Source organism: Ctenocephalides felis, unplaced genomic scaffold (genome assembly GCF_003426905.1).
Source record: "Ctenocephalides felis isolate EL2017-DRISC unplaced genomic scaffold, ASM342690v1 CF-g0.4_SCAFFOLD_01886, whole genome shotgun sequence".
Lineage (NCBI taxonomy): Eukaryota > Metazoa > Arthropoda > Insecta > Siphonaptera > Pulicidae > Ctenocephalides > Ctenocephalides felis.
In genome coordinates, this window is record NW_020538040.1 from 130,467,447 (window position 1) to 130,486,734 (window position 19,288).

Here is a 19,288-nt window from a genome sequence, read left to right on the forward strand (position 1 = left end):
CTCAATTCACTGAATTCCAATTTAGTTGTTATTTTAGGAAGAAAGATCAATTTATTTCTCTATCGTCTTAAAATATTTATTATGTTTATTTAAAAAAAACGTAAGAAAACCATCAACGTATTAGTAAAGATCTAATTTTGATTATACTGTAACTTTGCATCAGTCAATGTCTTAAAGCAACTAAAATATATACAATTATAAATATTTTTTTAAATTAGTTTACTCATGTTTTTTTATCTACTCATGTTCATCTAAATCCTGAACTTAATATCACAACGATTGAATCGACACCAAATTAGTAACGTCATCAATTTAAAACCAAGTGTGACATCACCATCATAATAATTATGGTGCGACACCCGACGCAGTCGTTTCTAAAAATTCAAGGACTAATATATTAAATTTCAGATTTTTATTTAATTAATGGATAGGGAACGAGGTACAGTTAAAGTCACAATTATGTCGTAGATTTTTCTGTTTATTGTTGTTTATTGATTCAACAGTCTTTTTATATAACGTATAAAATAACTCACATATGTGTGAGGCAAAAAGAACCAACTAAACACTATTGTTTACACTGGATAAGGTGTAAACAATAAGACGATTGTAAATAAAAAGCAAACTAAGTTTAAAAAAAGCAATTTTTTAACATTTCAAACAAAATACCAGATCAAGGTTATAAACAGTGTGTTTTTTATAAAAAAATACACCTATGTTGAATTTGCCTTTTGGTTGAATAAGTTAGCTACTATTTGGTAAAACCCTTCTCAATTAAAAATAAGACATTGAATCTGTTTTACCCTATGGGGTAGAAAGAGACAGATGGCGAATGTTGGCAAAATAGTAAAAAAAGCATATTTCTATAAATAAGAATTTTCCTGCACATAACTCGATAGTTGTTTGTTTGATACATTTTATGGGTTGTGATTTAGTTTATTTGGTTTATAGACAGTAGTTACTGAAAGTCAAATTGGACCTTTGTGCCCTTACTAGGTTTCGTAAGTAGTTTTGATTCCATTGTAATATTATTTTATAATTAAAATATTCATGGCAGAAAGATCTGTCAATATTAAGTGTTAAATGAAAAAGAAAATTTCTCTATTGTATTTAAATAACTCTACAGTTTGAAAGACAGATTGTCGTTGTTTGCAACAAAAAAATCTAAAAATTATTAAAAAGTCAAACACAAAAGTCAGTTTAATCATTTTTTACTATTTTTCTGTTTACACATTGAAATATCCCGACATAAAACGACCAATTTCACGGACCACCCAATTTGTGAATTTACGACCGAAATGATATATGTACGTGCTACTTTGAAAGCTCTATTCAGCCACAGCCCGTAATAATGTTCCCTCTTCTTTATAGTTGTAGATTCTTAACAAAAATTATATTTAGTTTAAAAATATGCAAGGTACGGAACCTTTAACCAACGTTTGGGCGATGGGAATAACAACATGTGATATGAAGAAAGCATTCTAAAAATATCTAAAGTCAACGGACGTTTACGAAAATTCTCCCTCTCGGAATATTATCGTCGTTCTTTTTTTTTGTTTTTACTTTTTTCCGACGTTGCTGCCTACTAACAAATACATGCGAGATTATTTTTATATTTTTAAACTACAAGTTACTCAAGCTTAAAATAAACTCACTCTCAAATAGGACCACGAAAAATTAAAATGCTTTTGGAGCCATGAATATAATTCATATTTCGTTTACCAGAAGTTTGATAGTTGGATTCGCAAATAAAATATTACGAAACTAAATGATGTATGATCTGTACCAATTCCTATTAATCTAAAAAGCACTTTGTGATAGTTCTAGGATTTTTAAGTACTTTTTTCACGCCTTTGCTAATATATGTCACAATATATTAAATTATCATCGAATTATATTTCCGGCCCAATATTCAAAGCGTACAGTTAATTATTGCATTTATTTCAAATTTAAACTTTGTGAAAAATTTTAGACTTTTTTCGGTTTAATTAACACCATGCTGATAAATTTAGATATAATTATGAATAACTGTTATTGCTATATTATACCTCAAATATTGTATTAAAATAAATAATCATCATTAGTTACTAAAATCTTCATAAAAATACAAAATAAAAAAGATAGTTTGGTAGTAATTGATTGCATTGAAGACAAAAACAACTTATTATGACTAATATGAACTAACTTTCAAATTCATATTGGAAAAACTATCCGAAATTTAAGAAATCGCCTTCAGCAAAAACAATTTAAAACTATGCTTACAGAGCATATTAAAACATTATATGATTTTTTAACTCGACTATAATACATTTAAAAAAATGTATCCAAAAAAAGTTTTTCTGAAAAAAAATATGTGTCGAAAAAATCACAATTCATTTTAAGTTGAAATTTTGGTTATAATATATACGTTTTAAAAATATTATATTAAATATAATATTTATAAATATATTATATTTAGTTATACTGAATGAAGGCTAAGACTATAACCGAAACATAATAATTTTAGAATAAATTTTTAACAAAATTCACTTTGTTATTGATGTTGTCCCCGATAGTTAGGCTTTGTCGATATATATAAATATAAATCTATATCAGTATTTGTGTACATGTATAAACACATACAAGTTTATATATTCTTTAGATATATGTATCTAACTCTTTGAATTAATCCTTAATCCTCCAATGCAACATTATTGCATTAATTTGTAGTTCCAGGTACGGAACCCTATTAATGACCCCATAAAATGTAAAATTGTATAAAATGTAAGGCCAATAAATCAAAATACGAGAAATCAAAAACAAATAAATGTCATTACGAACATTTTAATGCAAATGAATTCGAATTCCGAGTCCTCGCGGCCATTACTCAAAAACCTTTTTGGGGCGTTCCGACGTGTTCGGCAGATGCAACAAACCCGATAACAAAAAAAAAAAATGAAAACATGATGGCTCTTCTACTAGAGACGGAGGAACACACACGGAATCCCTTGGAGAGAAAGCTAATTTTATAAATTCAAAATTAACTAGATGGAAAACTTAACAAAATTATAAGGCGTTCCGTAGTTGCGATGCTTTTGAAATGAAAATATTACTTACAAATAATGATTTTTTTGACTTTGTAACAAATTCTTGAAATGAAAGCTGCGCTTAAATAAAAAATAACAGTAAATAATTAGAACGTTTCGAAACTAAATCTGTGTCATCATTCAGCATCAAAGAGAACATGGCGCAAGTGATATAATGATAAAGATTTGATTCAAACGATAAAGATTTTATAGTAGCGTAGGGCGGGGCACAAAGATCCAATTTGACTTTGAGCAATTTTATTGTGAAAACTAAATTAATTATTTAACACATATCAAACAAACAACTGTCTGACTATGTTCAGTAAAACTCGCAGCTAATTTATCACACGGTCCTTTTTACCACATATGCGGGGTAAAATTGGATAGCAAAGTGGCAAACAGACCCGATGTCTTATTTTTAATTTTAAAGGTATTACAAAACAATAGATACAATATTCAACCAATACAAAATATAAATTGCACGGGTACATTTTTTACAGAGATAACTCTGCATCTAGCCCTGGTATTTTGTCAGAAATATTCATCAGCAGAGTTGGAATAACTATTTAACTTTTGTTATATTGCTTTTTTAACTCAATTTATTTTTGTATTTACTATTTTTTATTCTTTATACCTTTTGCCAGTGTAAGGGTTGAGTGGGTCCTTTTTACGTCAATCACATGTAAGTTTTTTGGAGGTTATATAAAAAAAACTGTTGAATCCAACTTAAAATTGACAATGCACCTTATAAAACAATGAAATAACGTGAACTTAAAAATTATCAAGGTCTCGTAAAGAAAACAACAGTGCTCACAACCAAACAACCAACAACGTTTACAACTGTCATTTTTCTCCCGATAGCAACGTCGTAAGAATCAAGGTGATGACTGGTTATACTTTTTTCCCCTACTTTCAAATATTGTTGTTAAAAAATCGTAACTTTACTTGTTTTTGATATAAAGATGATGGGACCTTTTTACCCGCGGTCCTTTAAGCCCCGCTCTACCCTATATTTCTATGAGGATATAAGTATGTTCGTATGAAATACGTGCTAGTATATTACATTAGAAGTAGTACTCGCTCAGAATATTTTTAAGTAGCCTAAGTAATCCGAGCCATTTTGGAGTTCCAAATAATTCCATAGAAAACGAGCCAGATTCTGTGGTGAAATTCGACTCTATTCCGGGATATTTTTAGGTGTTAGTTTTTGAGGGTGGATTATATAATACGCGCGTAAAATGAGCAGCAAACGAATTCCATTGCATCATTATTCCTCGTGACGAATCATTTGGGAATACTCGTTCGCTGTTTCATTTTTTTCCCCAAATCATGTTTTATTTATCATAGTTTGCAGGGTTCCGTACCCCGAAGGACCTGGGTACTTGAAATTCCCACACGATGCTCCATTATCGCATTTAAATTTTTCAGACGCGTTGTTTGAAGGGATGCTTTTGTACACAAAGGGGCATTTGAATATTTTAAATGATTAGCTTTGAAATAATTATAACGTAACGCGACAAACAAATATCGAATTGACTTTTAATACACTTTATAAAATCATACACAGCTATAATAAAAAAAAAATTGTTGCAGCCGAAGATTAGCCCTCAATAGCATTTTACCGTTATAAATTTCTAATTCGTATTCATATTTTTTAAATTAATTACTGTTTAAATAATTTAAATTATTATTGTATTTTTAGTTTCAGAATCAAACTCTGTAGTGCCAAATACTATACATAGTGTGAAATAATTTGACTCTATGAACTTATAAATAGTCGATAACTGAATTAATATTATGGATTGCTAATCAATAAATAAATATGTTGATTTTGTTAATTACAAAAAATTAATGTGATTATATATTAGTTGCTCTGAAATAATTTTCTACTGTGTGGTTCGTTCATTTTAATAGAAACAAAATGTGCAGATTTTAGCAAAATATTGTATATAAGATATTGATTATATATTTTTTTATCTTGACGATTCCAGAACACGAAAATGTAATTTTCTATCATTTACTAAGATCTAACCGGGTACGGAACTCCTATCCGGCATAATTCATCCATAAATCACTAGAGTCGACTTTCGGAGGCTAAAATTAAACTAAGTGTAAAAAAGTTGGTTCGGGAATAAAATGAAATAATTATTCAAGTCTGTCTCGGTATTGTAATATCCATTTTATATCTGCCGCCCCAAAGCCTGGCCACATTCTGGGGATATTTCTATTAAAACTGATTTCGAATTCCTGGCACGGCGCTTTTTTACTGTCAGATAACAGATAACGTGCCTATCTTTGCAGTTACCCCATGCGCTCCCCAGCGGCTCCGGCTAGGGTTAGGGTTATTTTCAGCGGGATTGCGGCCTCTAAATTCGTAATCGCGGAATCCATTTAGAAAATCATTTCGCAGTTCTTTAAATTGTTTACCGAGGCCGGGTTAGAAAATAGCTAGTTTATTCGAACTGATAAATATTCTATACTAGTTTTAGTCTCTTTCTGAAGCTGGTCCCACTTCTGGTGTAACAGTAATCAAAATTACTGACAATTCTCAGGTTCAGTTGTCATTTTACATAATAATTAATAAATCTCTGCGGCATGCTGTTTAATTTGTATTCGTGTGTATAGAAATCCCGAAACACTCAACTTTCACAATTTTTGAATTTGTATTCGACTGAACCGAAACACATTAAATCCTATAATCTGTAAAGGACCCCTTATATATGCGTTCGATGTGGCAAATTTTATGTGCACCACTTATATACGAACATCAATATTTCCTGAATTTTCAACTTGAATAAAATTTATATCCATTTCACACGTAATTTAATGGAGCATAAACCGAGAATCCCCCTGCTATATTTTATTGAAGTACAATTTGCCATTTGTAAAATATGAAATAGCATTTGTTTACCACTTAGTTCAAAAAAATCCATTATTTGCTATTTTATTTTAACTCTTGATAAAATCTGTCAGCACCAACAATATTCTTTTATCGCAAGATTTAGATGGATTATTATATTGTCACATTTTTCTTTGCACACATTAAATGTCATCAAGACGTAGTAAGATAGAGATTGTTTGATGAATTAGTTACTTACCACACCTGAATTGCCCAATAACATAAAATACTTTTATAATAGTATATCACTGAAAAAAAATCTGGCTGTATAAAGCTCAGTTCAGATATTATTTTAATTTGGTTGGATTTGTAAAAATCTCAATTATTTTAACTTCATAGTTCAGAATAGAATTTGTTTTTGTCAATTACATAATAAAATATGAATTAAAAAGCTAATTAATGAGCGTAAGAGCCAATTTTGAAATATATTGATAATTCAGAAATAAATCTACATTCTGAAAATCTAGAAATTTCGACAAATAATTTCCTTTGAGACAAAATTTAATAGAATTATAGTCGAGTGCCGAATCATTATCAACCACTTCATGGTAAAGTTTTCTAGAATTTTGCAAAGTTACAAACAGCAATAGGAAAACTTTTGCAATTTTCCGATGTTCTGCATACGACGTTTGCTATCACCGCAAATAAAAAAGCCGATCGAACAGATGATTATGAGAAAGGATATGGATAGATCTGATTATTATCCTGTTGCTTTAATTGACAATGGTTGTTTTCAAAAGCGTTTGCATGATCAAATAAATATTCGATGTTTAGGCGAGATATATGCAAAAAGCGAATCGTCGTAAGTATCTCGTCGTCGTTGTCGTCGTCGGCGAGATGTAACAAAAGTCCATATCCATATGCAGGAGAACATCGGAATGGCATTCCTATGCTAATGCGATCTGCCATCAGAATGTGCCTAACTCGTTTTTTTTCTATAACAAAAAGAGATTCGAATTCATGACATATGAAACCATGAAGGCAGGGTGGATTATTTCAATTGGGGTAGAACTTTTTAGATTTACAACAGCCCCCTGTGCTGTGACTTGATGTATGATCCTGCGAAGTCAGAATTTTTGGATCTCGGAATCGACCCTCGAGGGAGGACGTTGGCACTGCCACGGACGGAAATCAAGTTAGGGAAGCTTGTGTGTGTATAATTGAAAAAAATGGTAATTTGTTTTATACAATAACATAACATTTATTCATTTAAATTTGTGTTTAAAATTAATCGACAACTACAACATAATAATAATCAATAGACACAATCCTCGGGTATCGGGACCGCCATAATAATAATATTTATAAATTAACTACAAAAGCCGATGGCACAAATGCCTCGACTCGGTTAAAAGTCTTCAGAGTTTTATGACAAATAACATACATCTTATTTCCTTACGTATAATATACATACATATGCATATGTATGCATAGAATATTCAGCGGAGCACATAGTATTAATTATTTGGGTCGTTTACATTACTAAAATTATTAATTCTAATATCGTATACTTGTAGTGTTTGTTGACTTGTTGAATATAATTAAGTTCCAACGAAACAAATCGTTCGCAATTAGCGATAATTAGTATTTTAAGTACATTCTTATTGTTCTCAATGAATCAATTCATCTCATGTTGTATAACAGCAGTTTGAATAAAAAATAAATTAATTCAAAATCATTATCGCGGACATAGCAGCAGCTGCGCTATCCGTTCGAGATTTCAATCGGCCGATTATCCACCACGCCGCGAGTAATTAGAACATATTAAAATATATTAGTTAATTAACAAGACTCAGTGCACGGTCCGTCCGTCCATTTGCAATATTTGCAATTTAGCAATAGCAATAGCAATAGCAATTTCGTTATTTCGTAACCGCGAGTACAGAATCACAATTAAGTATTTTTACATACTCACGCGTGCTCGGTGATCGGCCCATTGCAAAAACGAAGCTGTCACACGTTCAATAGTTCAATAGTTCCATAACTTTCTTTAATATATCATAAGTTTATTTTATACAATTCAAAGTAACCAGAGCACCCGACCGCCTTCAAGCGACAATTTGATTTTGCTCACAGAAGGCAGCCTCGACAAAAAAAATATGAGGAGTGCGTTGACGTCTAACTCGAGCTTTCAATACACTAACAATATATGTACATTAGTAACACCAGTCAAAATACGAGTGCAGAATCAAGAAAAATATATATATATATATTCAAATCGTCAAGGAACTTACTGTATTGTGTGGAAATAATTTAATCCTTCGCCTTTTACATTGAAATTATCTAATAGTAATTATGATATGCTATGAAAAGTATCCAAAATAATCGGCGCTTCCATTTTCTAACGCGATTTAGCTATGAGTTGACTAGGAGCAAGATTACTTATGCCTTTCGAATGCAAAATGAAAGCTCCGACCAAGAACCCCAAAAATGATTTCTGGCGATAAATTTATCTCCGATGGAATAGATTAATATGGATTCTTTAGGAGCAATCGCACTGAGGTTTTAAACCAACGATGGAAAATCTGGCGCGAAGCTCGGTGCGATTACTCCTAAGGCGCTAAGATAAATATATCTATCAGGGATGCAATTTTAAGTTTCTAAAGAACGTGAAGTAAAAAATTAAATCCACAAAGACAAAGCAGATGAGTAGCGTAGCGGTAGAGTGGTAGTTTTGACTGGTTTACATATAATAGGGAGAAAATAATAACGTCAACAAAGCGGCCGAGTACTCTTAATACAGTTGTATATTTGATTTTAATTCTAAATTGAATATTTTTATCTTTATTTTAATCGTCGTTTATCGAAACAGAGTAGTGAGCACCCCGCCAGCGTTCGCTGTCGCGGATGGGCCGATCATAGAGAAAGAAGGTAAAGAGATCAGGGGATACGGCACATGTCTATGGACTAGGAGCACGGCAAGACATGTGCGTTGGCATAGAGCAGCGAATGTTGTTGATGTCGCGGGGCGGACGCGCTGTACGGGGTACTCACTACATCAGGTGTGCTCGCTCCGTCCGTGTGCGACGCCGAGTCCGCGTTGCTCCTGCCGCCTGTGTCGCCGTTGGTCGAGCCGCCCGTTCCCAGCAATTCGGGCTTGCCCGTCCCGGTGCCGCCGCCCGCCGTACTGTCCCGCTCGTCTATCACCAGGTCGATTGGCATCTTGCCCTTCAGACAGCTGATGTAGCGGTGGCAGAAATTGTCGCACAGCTCGTGAACCTGAAAACAAAAACGTAACCAATACAATCAAATCGTACACTTGTAGGTGTACTTACGACAAAATTCGATCTTTGATATTACACCAACGATAAACCTAACAAATCATATGCATAGTTGCAATCCAGACATCAGTAAACGTATAACTTGTTATATTTCAAAATCTATTAGTATATAGCGGGAGAGACTTGGTACTATTGTACCATGGTACTAGAGTGATAGTCATCATAACAGCTAAACTATACTAATTTTGATATAGGGCTCAAAAGGAAAAAAATTAAGTATGTTTGATTGAACAAGTTTCCATTACTGCATTGAGTGATCTGTAGACCGCATTGCTTTTAAAAATTGAAAAGTAAGTTTCTCCGGTCGATTCTTTTTAATAACTGTCACTTGTATAGAGATCGATCACTTTGATGTAAGTTGAACATTAGTAGTTAATTACCGGCAATTAGTTTTTGGGTAGATAATTTAAGTCTATCATAACGATGATTTGTCTCCAAATGTGTGCGTTGGGTACGGTTGTGAACAACTTTCTCGCCTTTTTCTTGTTCAATTTGATTTTATTCTTAATATATCGCATATAAAGAGAGTATTTCAGTATTTTCACGTAGACAAATTGGTAAATGGTAAATACCATTTAATATTTCTCCAAACTAACTGGTAAATTAACAAAATTATTGCTGATATACTTTTTAAAAACAAATTGGCTAAGTTTACTTCCTTGTAACAATATGACATTGGATCTATCTGCGCTTCAGAAAATCTGCTATATAACAGTTACTTCCATTTCCATTTCTACTTGAACGCAAATAGAACTTTTCTAATTAAAAATAACTGCAATGTCAATTGCGCAATAAAATACCATCCACACTAAATTAGTTATATTATTTTGAATATAAAAACCAGTAATTATTAGATCAAAATTAATGCTAGAGAATATTTTAGTGGAAGCAAAACGCCTCAAAATTTACTAATTTTGGAAAATATTTAAGTCCGTTTAAAATTTAAGGGTATAGTACTCCAAGTATACTCAATATATTTTATTAATTCCAAAAATGTGATACTTTATCAAATATACCATAACCAAATAAAATCCATTATATATATTTACACACATCGTTTACCGATTCTCCACGTGCATTTGGCTCTTCGTTTATAATTTATTATAAAAGTAAGCTCGTCTAAGTGTCCTCAAGACCGATGTGGATTGTTAAACAAGTTTTAAACAAAGATAAGAGAATAAGAGATGCACCTACGTGAAATAAAAGTAAAAGTAATGCAGACAGAAACGAGTTATCGACATAATATCATCTCGGAGAGAAAGAGCGACGACCTTTGGAGAAAACAATCACAAAAGCTTTAATTTTAAATTTTTCAAATGACATAAGATTTTGAAATTCTGAATAAAACCACCAAGAACCATGTTTATGTTTTCATTCAATCAAATTCAATTTAAAAAAAACTATAAAATGTCCTTCCTACTATAAAATGATGATTAGATAGCAATACAGGTGATGAAATAAATATGTGAATAAATATAAATAAATTCATGACATCATTTTTATCAAAATTATTTTCTGAAACTACCCTAAGTAATTTCGTATATTAAAATCATTTTACAAGATTTAAGTTATAAAAATTTTGTCTTTGGTTTTGTATTTAATTAAAAATATATACGCAGAAAAAATAAATACCTAACTTTATAAGTAAACAAATATATAAAATTATACAAATAATAAAAAATAGAATCTGCATTTAAAAAAGATTATACCCGACACATTTTATAATTTTACTACTATAATGGAAATTTTAAAAAATTAAATTAATTTTATGTCATTGTTAAAATTTAATGTTTAATTTAAAATCATAACAAAATGCTTCTCCATCTAGATAAAAACCCGCGGACGAAATAAAACATTAATTGAAGATAAACTGAACGCCCAAACATCATTATTTCGATTTAATTACTATAATTTTGTTTTATTACGAAATCACTTAAATTGTGAACAATAAAATAACTCCGGCGTCAAACTTATCAAGGAAATCAGATATAAATGATTCATAATAATGTTTTTGATAAAATTAATCTTAAACAAGATTTTAAGCTTACCTTTTCTAATTCTAAGAGATGAAACCGCAGGACTTGTATTGCTTGTACCATCTGGAAATAGAATTTAAAACGTGTTATTATATAAAATATATTGATCATAAAATACTAATTAATACTATTAATATGTGATAAATATTCGTCCCAATTTACATTTTTATTATCCATAAATAAAAATAAACACTTCATGCAATCGTGAGAGTGTTGACATAAGGACATCTTATCAAAACTATGAAATATATTTTTTATTCTAGGAACAAATATATATCTATTTATTTTAGAATGTTTTACACAGTATAGACAAATAATTTTGTGTGTTTGCCACTCGATAAGACATTTTATGTCCCTGTTCCTTATTTTACTACCAAGATTATTCATGCATCTGCCACTTCCGTGATAACAAAACTACGGAAATATTTGTTCGAGGCGTTGGATTTTTAGATTTGCAAATAAACGAGAGAGAAATGGTAATAATTGCTTAATTAGTGTCTTCTTTGTGAATTTTTGTTAGAAAAAAAAGTCGTTTTTTTTTAAAAAATATACACGTATTTGATAATAATCAGCAAAACATCCATTTTAAGACATAATGCACTTTTAAAGAAAACAACTCAGACATTTTTTCTCATGGTTAATCTGAACATTTTTTAATCAAAATTAATCCAAATCATTAGTTCCAGATACTTTTAAAAATTTGTTTAAACAATTTGTGAGTAAACAGTCTAACATTAAGATATTTTTATTAAAATTTACCCAAGACATTATGTTCTTATGATTACACCATAATATTCATTTACTAAAATTATCCCTTAGAATTTTTTCGAAAAGTTCTCTAAGAGTAAGAATGGCGTTATATATTATAAGGCATAAAATGTAGCTCAATCAGTAGCATACCCGACGCACGCGCTAGGGATACTCGGTTCGAGTCCTTGTGCTGAAAATTGTCTTTTGAATTAGAATAAAATTAGGAGTAAGAAGAAAAAGCTAAATTTGCAATGAAGAAGATAAAATATAAACAAAAAAATGAATGAAGTATTTAGTTGTAAATAAGCAAGTACAGAATATGTATAAAATATAATAAAAAATTACATGTTATAGGTGGTTAAATGCTCCAAGTGACGCCAATAAAAAATAAAAAAAAGGTTATAGCATTGTTTAGTACAAATAGTCCACATCGAAACTAATTTACAATTTTTTCAAACTAGCCTGGCACCTTTTTTGAAATTAGTTCAAGAAATTGTTTACACTTTTTTTTTACTGAAATAAGATTAGGATTTCTAAAATCAACGAGAAATGATTTTGCTCAAATTAACTGAAGATAGACTAGAATGGGTATACCATATAAGCATTTTTTAGCAATACCATAAAAGCACTTAAATAAGCTATATTTAATTTTACATTACAATCTTTTTTTTTCAAGTATAAAATATTTAGTTTTTCAGGTGTTTCAACGTCAAATTCTACGTAATCATAAGAGGACATACATTTTTTAATACAAATAAATACAACGTGCAATAATAGTACGAATATGTAATATTTATATAATTTGATCGTAACACTGCAACTGCCAGTAATAATTTTTTAAATAACTGAATTTAATTTTTAAATTTTAATAAAAACCGAGTAGCCAATGCATATAATAAGGCAAATTCGAAATCTCTCTTCAACAATAATATTATATATGTGTATATATGGGTGAATATTTAGAAAAACGTTAAAGTTTACTTTCCCTGGTTTTTATTTCTATTTAATGTATACATACAATGCATTCTTAACATTTACCTCTGCATGGGATTCGAAATTGATGCGCTCTGTAGAATTTAGATAATAGGAAAAATGATTTAGTATCTAGGCCCGGAAATATGTCGATTTAAAAAAAGAATTATAATAAATAAAATATTTTCTACGACCAAACCGGTCGTAGAATTCTGACAATCTTAAAATAAAATAAAAAGAGGCGTCTCTATCGAATATGGGAAAAATCGAAATGGAACCGAGTTATAGATTATATTAATTATAATAATGGTTATGATAATTGTTTCAGAACGAATAAGTAATTATAATTTTTGGTCGTAAAAGACAAATTTATGATAATCATAAAATATTATATTTATTAATAAAGTTTTAATTAATTCCTAATTTATACATTTTACAACGTTAATTCTCAATACATATTTTGTAAAAATGAAATAGTAAAGTTGATAAAAGTGTTTAACATTAATTATTAGTATTTAATTTTATCGACAATTTCAAATTTATACTAGCCCAAAAAATATTAATTAAAGGATATAAAATTACTTAAAATATATAACTAAATATTATAAATTTCATGCAAAAACGCGGTTTAAAAAACGAACATTTTGTACTTTTCGATTTTTTAATTGCGCCATTATTAGTCTATATTATGGTTCACCTACATTTTTCGATCAAGAAACTGTATTAATCTGAAAAACTATCAATTCATTTATTATTTTAAATTAATTTATTTTTGGAAATATCTAGACCGAGAGAATAATTATAAATGCAATAAATTATTTAGTAAAATATTTGTGTAATGTTACGATAAATATTGCTAAAAAATATAAAAAAAACGTTGTCTATTAATTTAACATAGTAGTCGTGTAAGCAATTTATAAAAAATTTGTTGCAACAATGCGATTTAAATCGCTAACAAAAAAATCTACGAAATATTAAAGAGTACAAAGTATAAATTCGGTTAGTATATTAAAGGTTTTAAGCATTTTGTGGAAACTTATTGCAAGTTCAATTTGATTTCACATACTAACTTACATCTTATTATTTTGTGTAGCTATTCCTTGTGTATAATTTAACTCCTAAACTGTGATTGACGGATATACTCGTTTTAGAGAAGTATCAGAATTTTGTGTATTGACGATTATATTAGTCACACGTATCAAACAGTAACCATTTGCTATTAATATTGAAATAGAAAAAAAATCTAATATATCAAGTTGTTCAGAAATGTAGTTATAAGAAGCATTTTGAATTGTGTTAATGTTCTAAAATAAACCCATATTTTTTACCCGATATCATAGCAGTTCATAAACTTTGATTGACGATTATACTCGTCAAGAGCTAGATATGGTCTACACAAAACTATGAGTGACACAGTTAACTGGTTAAGTAAGTACAAAATATATTAATTCGATTAGTTCAAATGTTTACGAAAACTTACGATGTTTATGGTCAGCAAATTTCAAAAATTCGTTGTCCATTAATTTAGCAGGGAAGTTTGTGTGGTCAAAAGTTCGGCTCAGACGAAATATATTGCGTGCAACTTTTTACCGTGCAAACCACTAAATACAAAAGTCGAAAGGTACACATTAACATTGCGAATTTGCAGTGAACACTTCCAGGAAAGATATCTTATTAAGCGCGCGGAATTTCTTTTTGCTTTGACGTTCGAATATTTTAAGTTAATATTCAACGTGGCCAGCGCTGAATAAATTAATTAACAACACGATAATAACATTAGGTCTTTAGACTCATTAGAAACGTGTCCTTCACGCTTTTAGACAGGTGCAAGGTCACGAAGAGCCCGAAGACGAACTGAAGGCGCTACGGTACACCACGACACCACGACACCACGATCTGATCCTACGACACTTGTCCTCTACAAATTATGCTATAAAATGCATTTTATGCTGCTATAAAATTTAGATGTTTGAATTCACTCTTGTTTTGTTTACTTTGTCTAAAAATCTCAAAGCTGCATCATGACAGTACGGAAATGCGATAAAAGTTCTGATGTTTCTGACGAGTATATTTAAATTTCATACGAGGGTAATAAAATTATTTATTTTCGGTTTCCAGTATTACACAAAAAAATATTTAAGTAGATTTAGCATTCAAAAATCTATGTTATAGCTAAAGTAGCGCTCACTCGTATACGACAGGATATGAATTAGAAGGTCCCGGATTCGATACCCAATTCGACCAGCCTGATATCAAGCAGTATGACATCGGTTTTCACATAAAAATATAAAGAGAAATATATTTCCAAGTAAAAATAGCCCTTATACGGCATTGCTGAATCAATAAAAATTAATCACTATTACAGAAATTGTAATAATAAAATTAGTCACAGAAATCGCACGTAGTTTGTAAGTAATTAATCACAACAGCTCATAAAACTCGTAAGTTCCGAACGCTGTTCAGAATAAAATTAAAATAAAAAATAGTAATAAAAAATTAGAGTAAGCTCTTTTGGTTATGCAAGTCATATTCATCAAGAACATTATATTATAACAGTTTCATGAATTTTTCTGTTGTGAACTTTTACTAAAATAGAGACTTAAGTTCAACTGAATGAATGAATTTTATAAATATTATCTGATACAACAGACAATTGCATGTAATTTTACAATAGTTGAACTTTTTGAAAAAAATGTCTTTTATAATATTGCAAAATTTAATCAATAATTATTTTGTCACTAAATATGTATACGCGGCATAAATCATCATGTGATAGTTCATTTATATTATTATTTGTGTATTACTGTTATGATTTTATTTTATTTTAACTTTAATTTTTAAGTTTCATTTTATATTCAATTTATTGTATATTTTGTATTATTTCTTTTTTACGCAAAAAAAACTAAATCTGTATCTAATTATAAGTAGGTTGACATCGTTTGTACAACAATATTTTATTATTTTATAAATATACTTTTGAACATTATTTCTTCTTTTTTTCAAAAATCATTACTATTTTTATAAATATAAATCCATAAAATCAAGATTACTTCAACTTTATAATAAAGGTCCAAATGACGAATATATTGTTAAATTAATTTTTTAATTCATTATTTAGATTATTACACTCATATATATGATATTAATAATAAATAGGTGCTCTGCCCTAGGGCAGGTCCGTGATCTGCGTTAAACTCTAACTGGATTCAAGGAAGAATAGTATGAGACATTTCCCATTGCCATTTCACACCGCAAATTGGCTATTTTCATTTGAAAACATATTTTTGATCTATATTCAGATTTTGATCAAAGCGGGGATTCGAACTCAGTATGAGCTTAATATTTCAGAATAGAACATTGTGCTAAACCCAGCCCTTAAACATAGTATGAAATCATTTTACTTTAGATACTAATTAAACAAGCCCATTGCATTTTACACCGTAGTGCCCAAGATGGGCTATTTGAAACATATTTTTGATCTATATTTCTAATTGAAAATTGATATCACTACAGCATGATATCAAGTTGTCCAGAGCGGGGGTTCGAACTCAGTATGAACTTTAAATCAATTTTTGTTATATAATCGGATGTTGTGCTAAACCCAGCACTTAAACATAGTTTAAATTAATTTTACTTTAGATCTACTAATTGTAAACAAGTTCCACAAGAGCCCGAAATAATATTTATTATTATTAAAACGACTTGATAAAGAATAAATAAAGTAAGCAAATCAATATGTTTAAAATACTAAAGTTCGATAGTAGCGTATTCTGAATAGGCCTACTTCAATTTCCACTTAATAAATTATCTATCTAATAATATCGAGTAGGTACATATTTATCATAGGCATTTGATACGAGTACAATTATACAATAAAGTTGAAGTTAAAACAGTAATGTGTATTTATATTGTCAGTTTACGAATAGACAAGCTATCCGAAATAATACTATACGACTCCAACTCGAAATACTAATAAAGTTACGTTTTTATGATCGTTTTTTATCGCACACGTCTTGTAAAATTGGATGGTGTAATAATAACAGACCATCAAATTACGCTTAATAGTTCCTAAAAATTGTACAAAGGCCCTAGGTTGTAAAAGAAATAATGACAATATTATAGATTGTGGATTTAAGTGAATTATACCTATTTAAAAAAACGAGAATTAGTAATCGTTAGTAAAAGTCATATCATTAATCGCGCAAGATTAAATCACTAATTATAAAGTTCTATTTTATTTAAAAGAGTAAATTAGTACGCATTTTTTGGCTCAAACTGAAAATTTGATGATCCATATTTTTTTTAATGTTATAGGGTAGTGCGAGGCTTATATATCTCAAAAACAAGTAAAGTTATGAATTTTTTAACAATATTTGAAAGTAGAGGGCAAAAAAAGTATAACCAGCCATCAACTTGATTCTGACGACGTTGCATCCAGGAGAAAAAAGGCAACGTTTGAAAACCCATAACAAAAGTATTTTCTTTCGATGTTAGTTTTTCGGTTGTTAGTACTGTTCTTTAGTTTACGAGACCTCAATATAATTTTTAAGTATACGTTATTTAATTGTTTTATAAAATGCACTGGTAATTTTAAATTATATTCAACAGTTTTTTTTATATAACTTCTATAATAGCTTACATGTGTACGGGGTATAAAGATCCAATTGAACCTATACCCTGACAAAGGTGTAAACAATAAAAATAGTAAATAAAGAAGTATTTTAAGGTAAAAAAGCAATTTTACAAGAAAAATTAAATAAATAATTATTCCAACTCTGCTTATGAACATTTCTGACAAAATACCAGATCAAGGTTATATACAATGATATCTCTGTAAAAAATGTACCCATAAAATTTATATTTTGCGTTATTTGAATAATGTAGCTATTATTTCGTGAAATCCCTCCATTGAAAATAAAATATTGAATCTGTTTACCCCCTGGCCGTCTCATCTCCTCCGCCTATGGGGTAAAAAGGTCCAGGTGATAAAATTATGACAAATATTTAACTGAATATAAGATAAGATAGTTGTCTGCTGGATATGTGTTATTTGTTGTTGTATAATCGGTTTGGTTTTCACAATATAATCGCTCAAAGTAAAATTGGACCTTTGTGCCCAGCCCTATTCTATAATTAATATAGCAATGATTTCTATATAATTTATATGCAAATGACTAAAATTTCGTTGCAAAATGTGATTTAAAGCACAAACCTACACGGAATTTAGATTTGGGCAATTATTCATCATAAATCATGGTCTCTACAACTCTTTATTGCCCCTATGATTATATATTTCAAAGTTATTAATTATTACAAGATATATGATTATATCGACAGAGCCATTTAAGTAAAATGTTTTTCGCATGAAAAGTGAAAAAAATACTAGTTTGATCGGATTTTTAAGGTACGCTTGCCCTCCGGAGGGCACACGACATGTGTTATCTCAAATAGACCATTTATGGATTTCGATGCGGTCGGTCTTCAAGGTGTTAAACCTCGCGATCCGTTCTAAAACAAACAACGTGTTAAACAAGATTGAGTTTTAAATTCGATGTCATTTTAAAGTTTTCCTCCTTTTCGTTTGCACATGAGGCATGAGGCAATTTACGTGCAGCGGATAGATATGTCTGTCGTGTCCAGCCATAAATCTTTCGAAGATGTGAAGTTTCGAATCATCAGTCTGACTTTTATAGTTATTGTGTGATTGTAGTATATTTTATATGGATACACATACTTGAAAATTAATTATTAAGATGATAAACCGCAATTATGGAGTTCCGTATCATCCATTCGTGATCAATACACATCTAAAATTTGGATTGCGTATGATACTAATTACAATTTTAATATTTGATTTACCATAGTTTTAGATGAAAACGATAAATAAATTTATTCAGTATTCTTTGTATTGAGACAGAACACACGGTCGAACATTTATTGCACATAAAATATATTTGCTCGTAGGTGCTAATTGAATATATTGCAGGGCAATAAGGGTTTATAAAACGACAGGTGATCCACTTCGACTAAAGTCTTAAATTAGAATTTAGACTTGCATTAACATCATACACGCTTGAAGTAATTATTTTGTTATGTTAATTTTATTTAACACAATATAATTAATCTTAGGCACCACGTGCAATCACCTTTTAGTAAATAAAATTTACATACAACTCTTTTCAATCAAAAAATACAAAAAGTGCGGGTCAAACGGAATTAATAGAGGCGTCTTACATATATTTATATATTGAAATATTTGAATAATGCATTAGCATATTTTTTGTGGTA

General features: G+C 29.9%; 1 protein-coding gene across 1 annotated transcript in view; it reads right to left on the reverse strand.

Annotated features, from left to right (window-relative positions):
* LOC113375900 (homeobox protein homothorax-like) overlaps positions 1-19,288 on the reverse strand; it is a 575,379-nt gene that overhangs the window by 503,584 nt on the left and 52,507 nt on the right. The window contains exons 5-6 of the mRNA XM_026615844.1: positions 11,291-11,341; positions 8,956-9,180 (exon numbers count right to left, since the gene is read on the reverse strand). Of these exons, the coding sequence (XP_026471629.1) occupies positions 8,956-9,180; positions 11,291-11,341 (276 nt within the window). The remainder of the gene's footprint in view (positions 1-8,955; positions 9,181-11,290; positions 11,342-19,288) is intronic.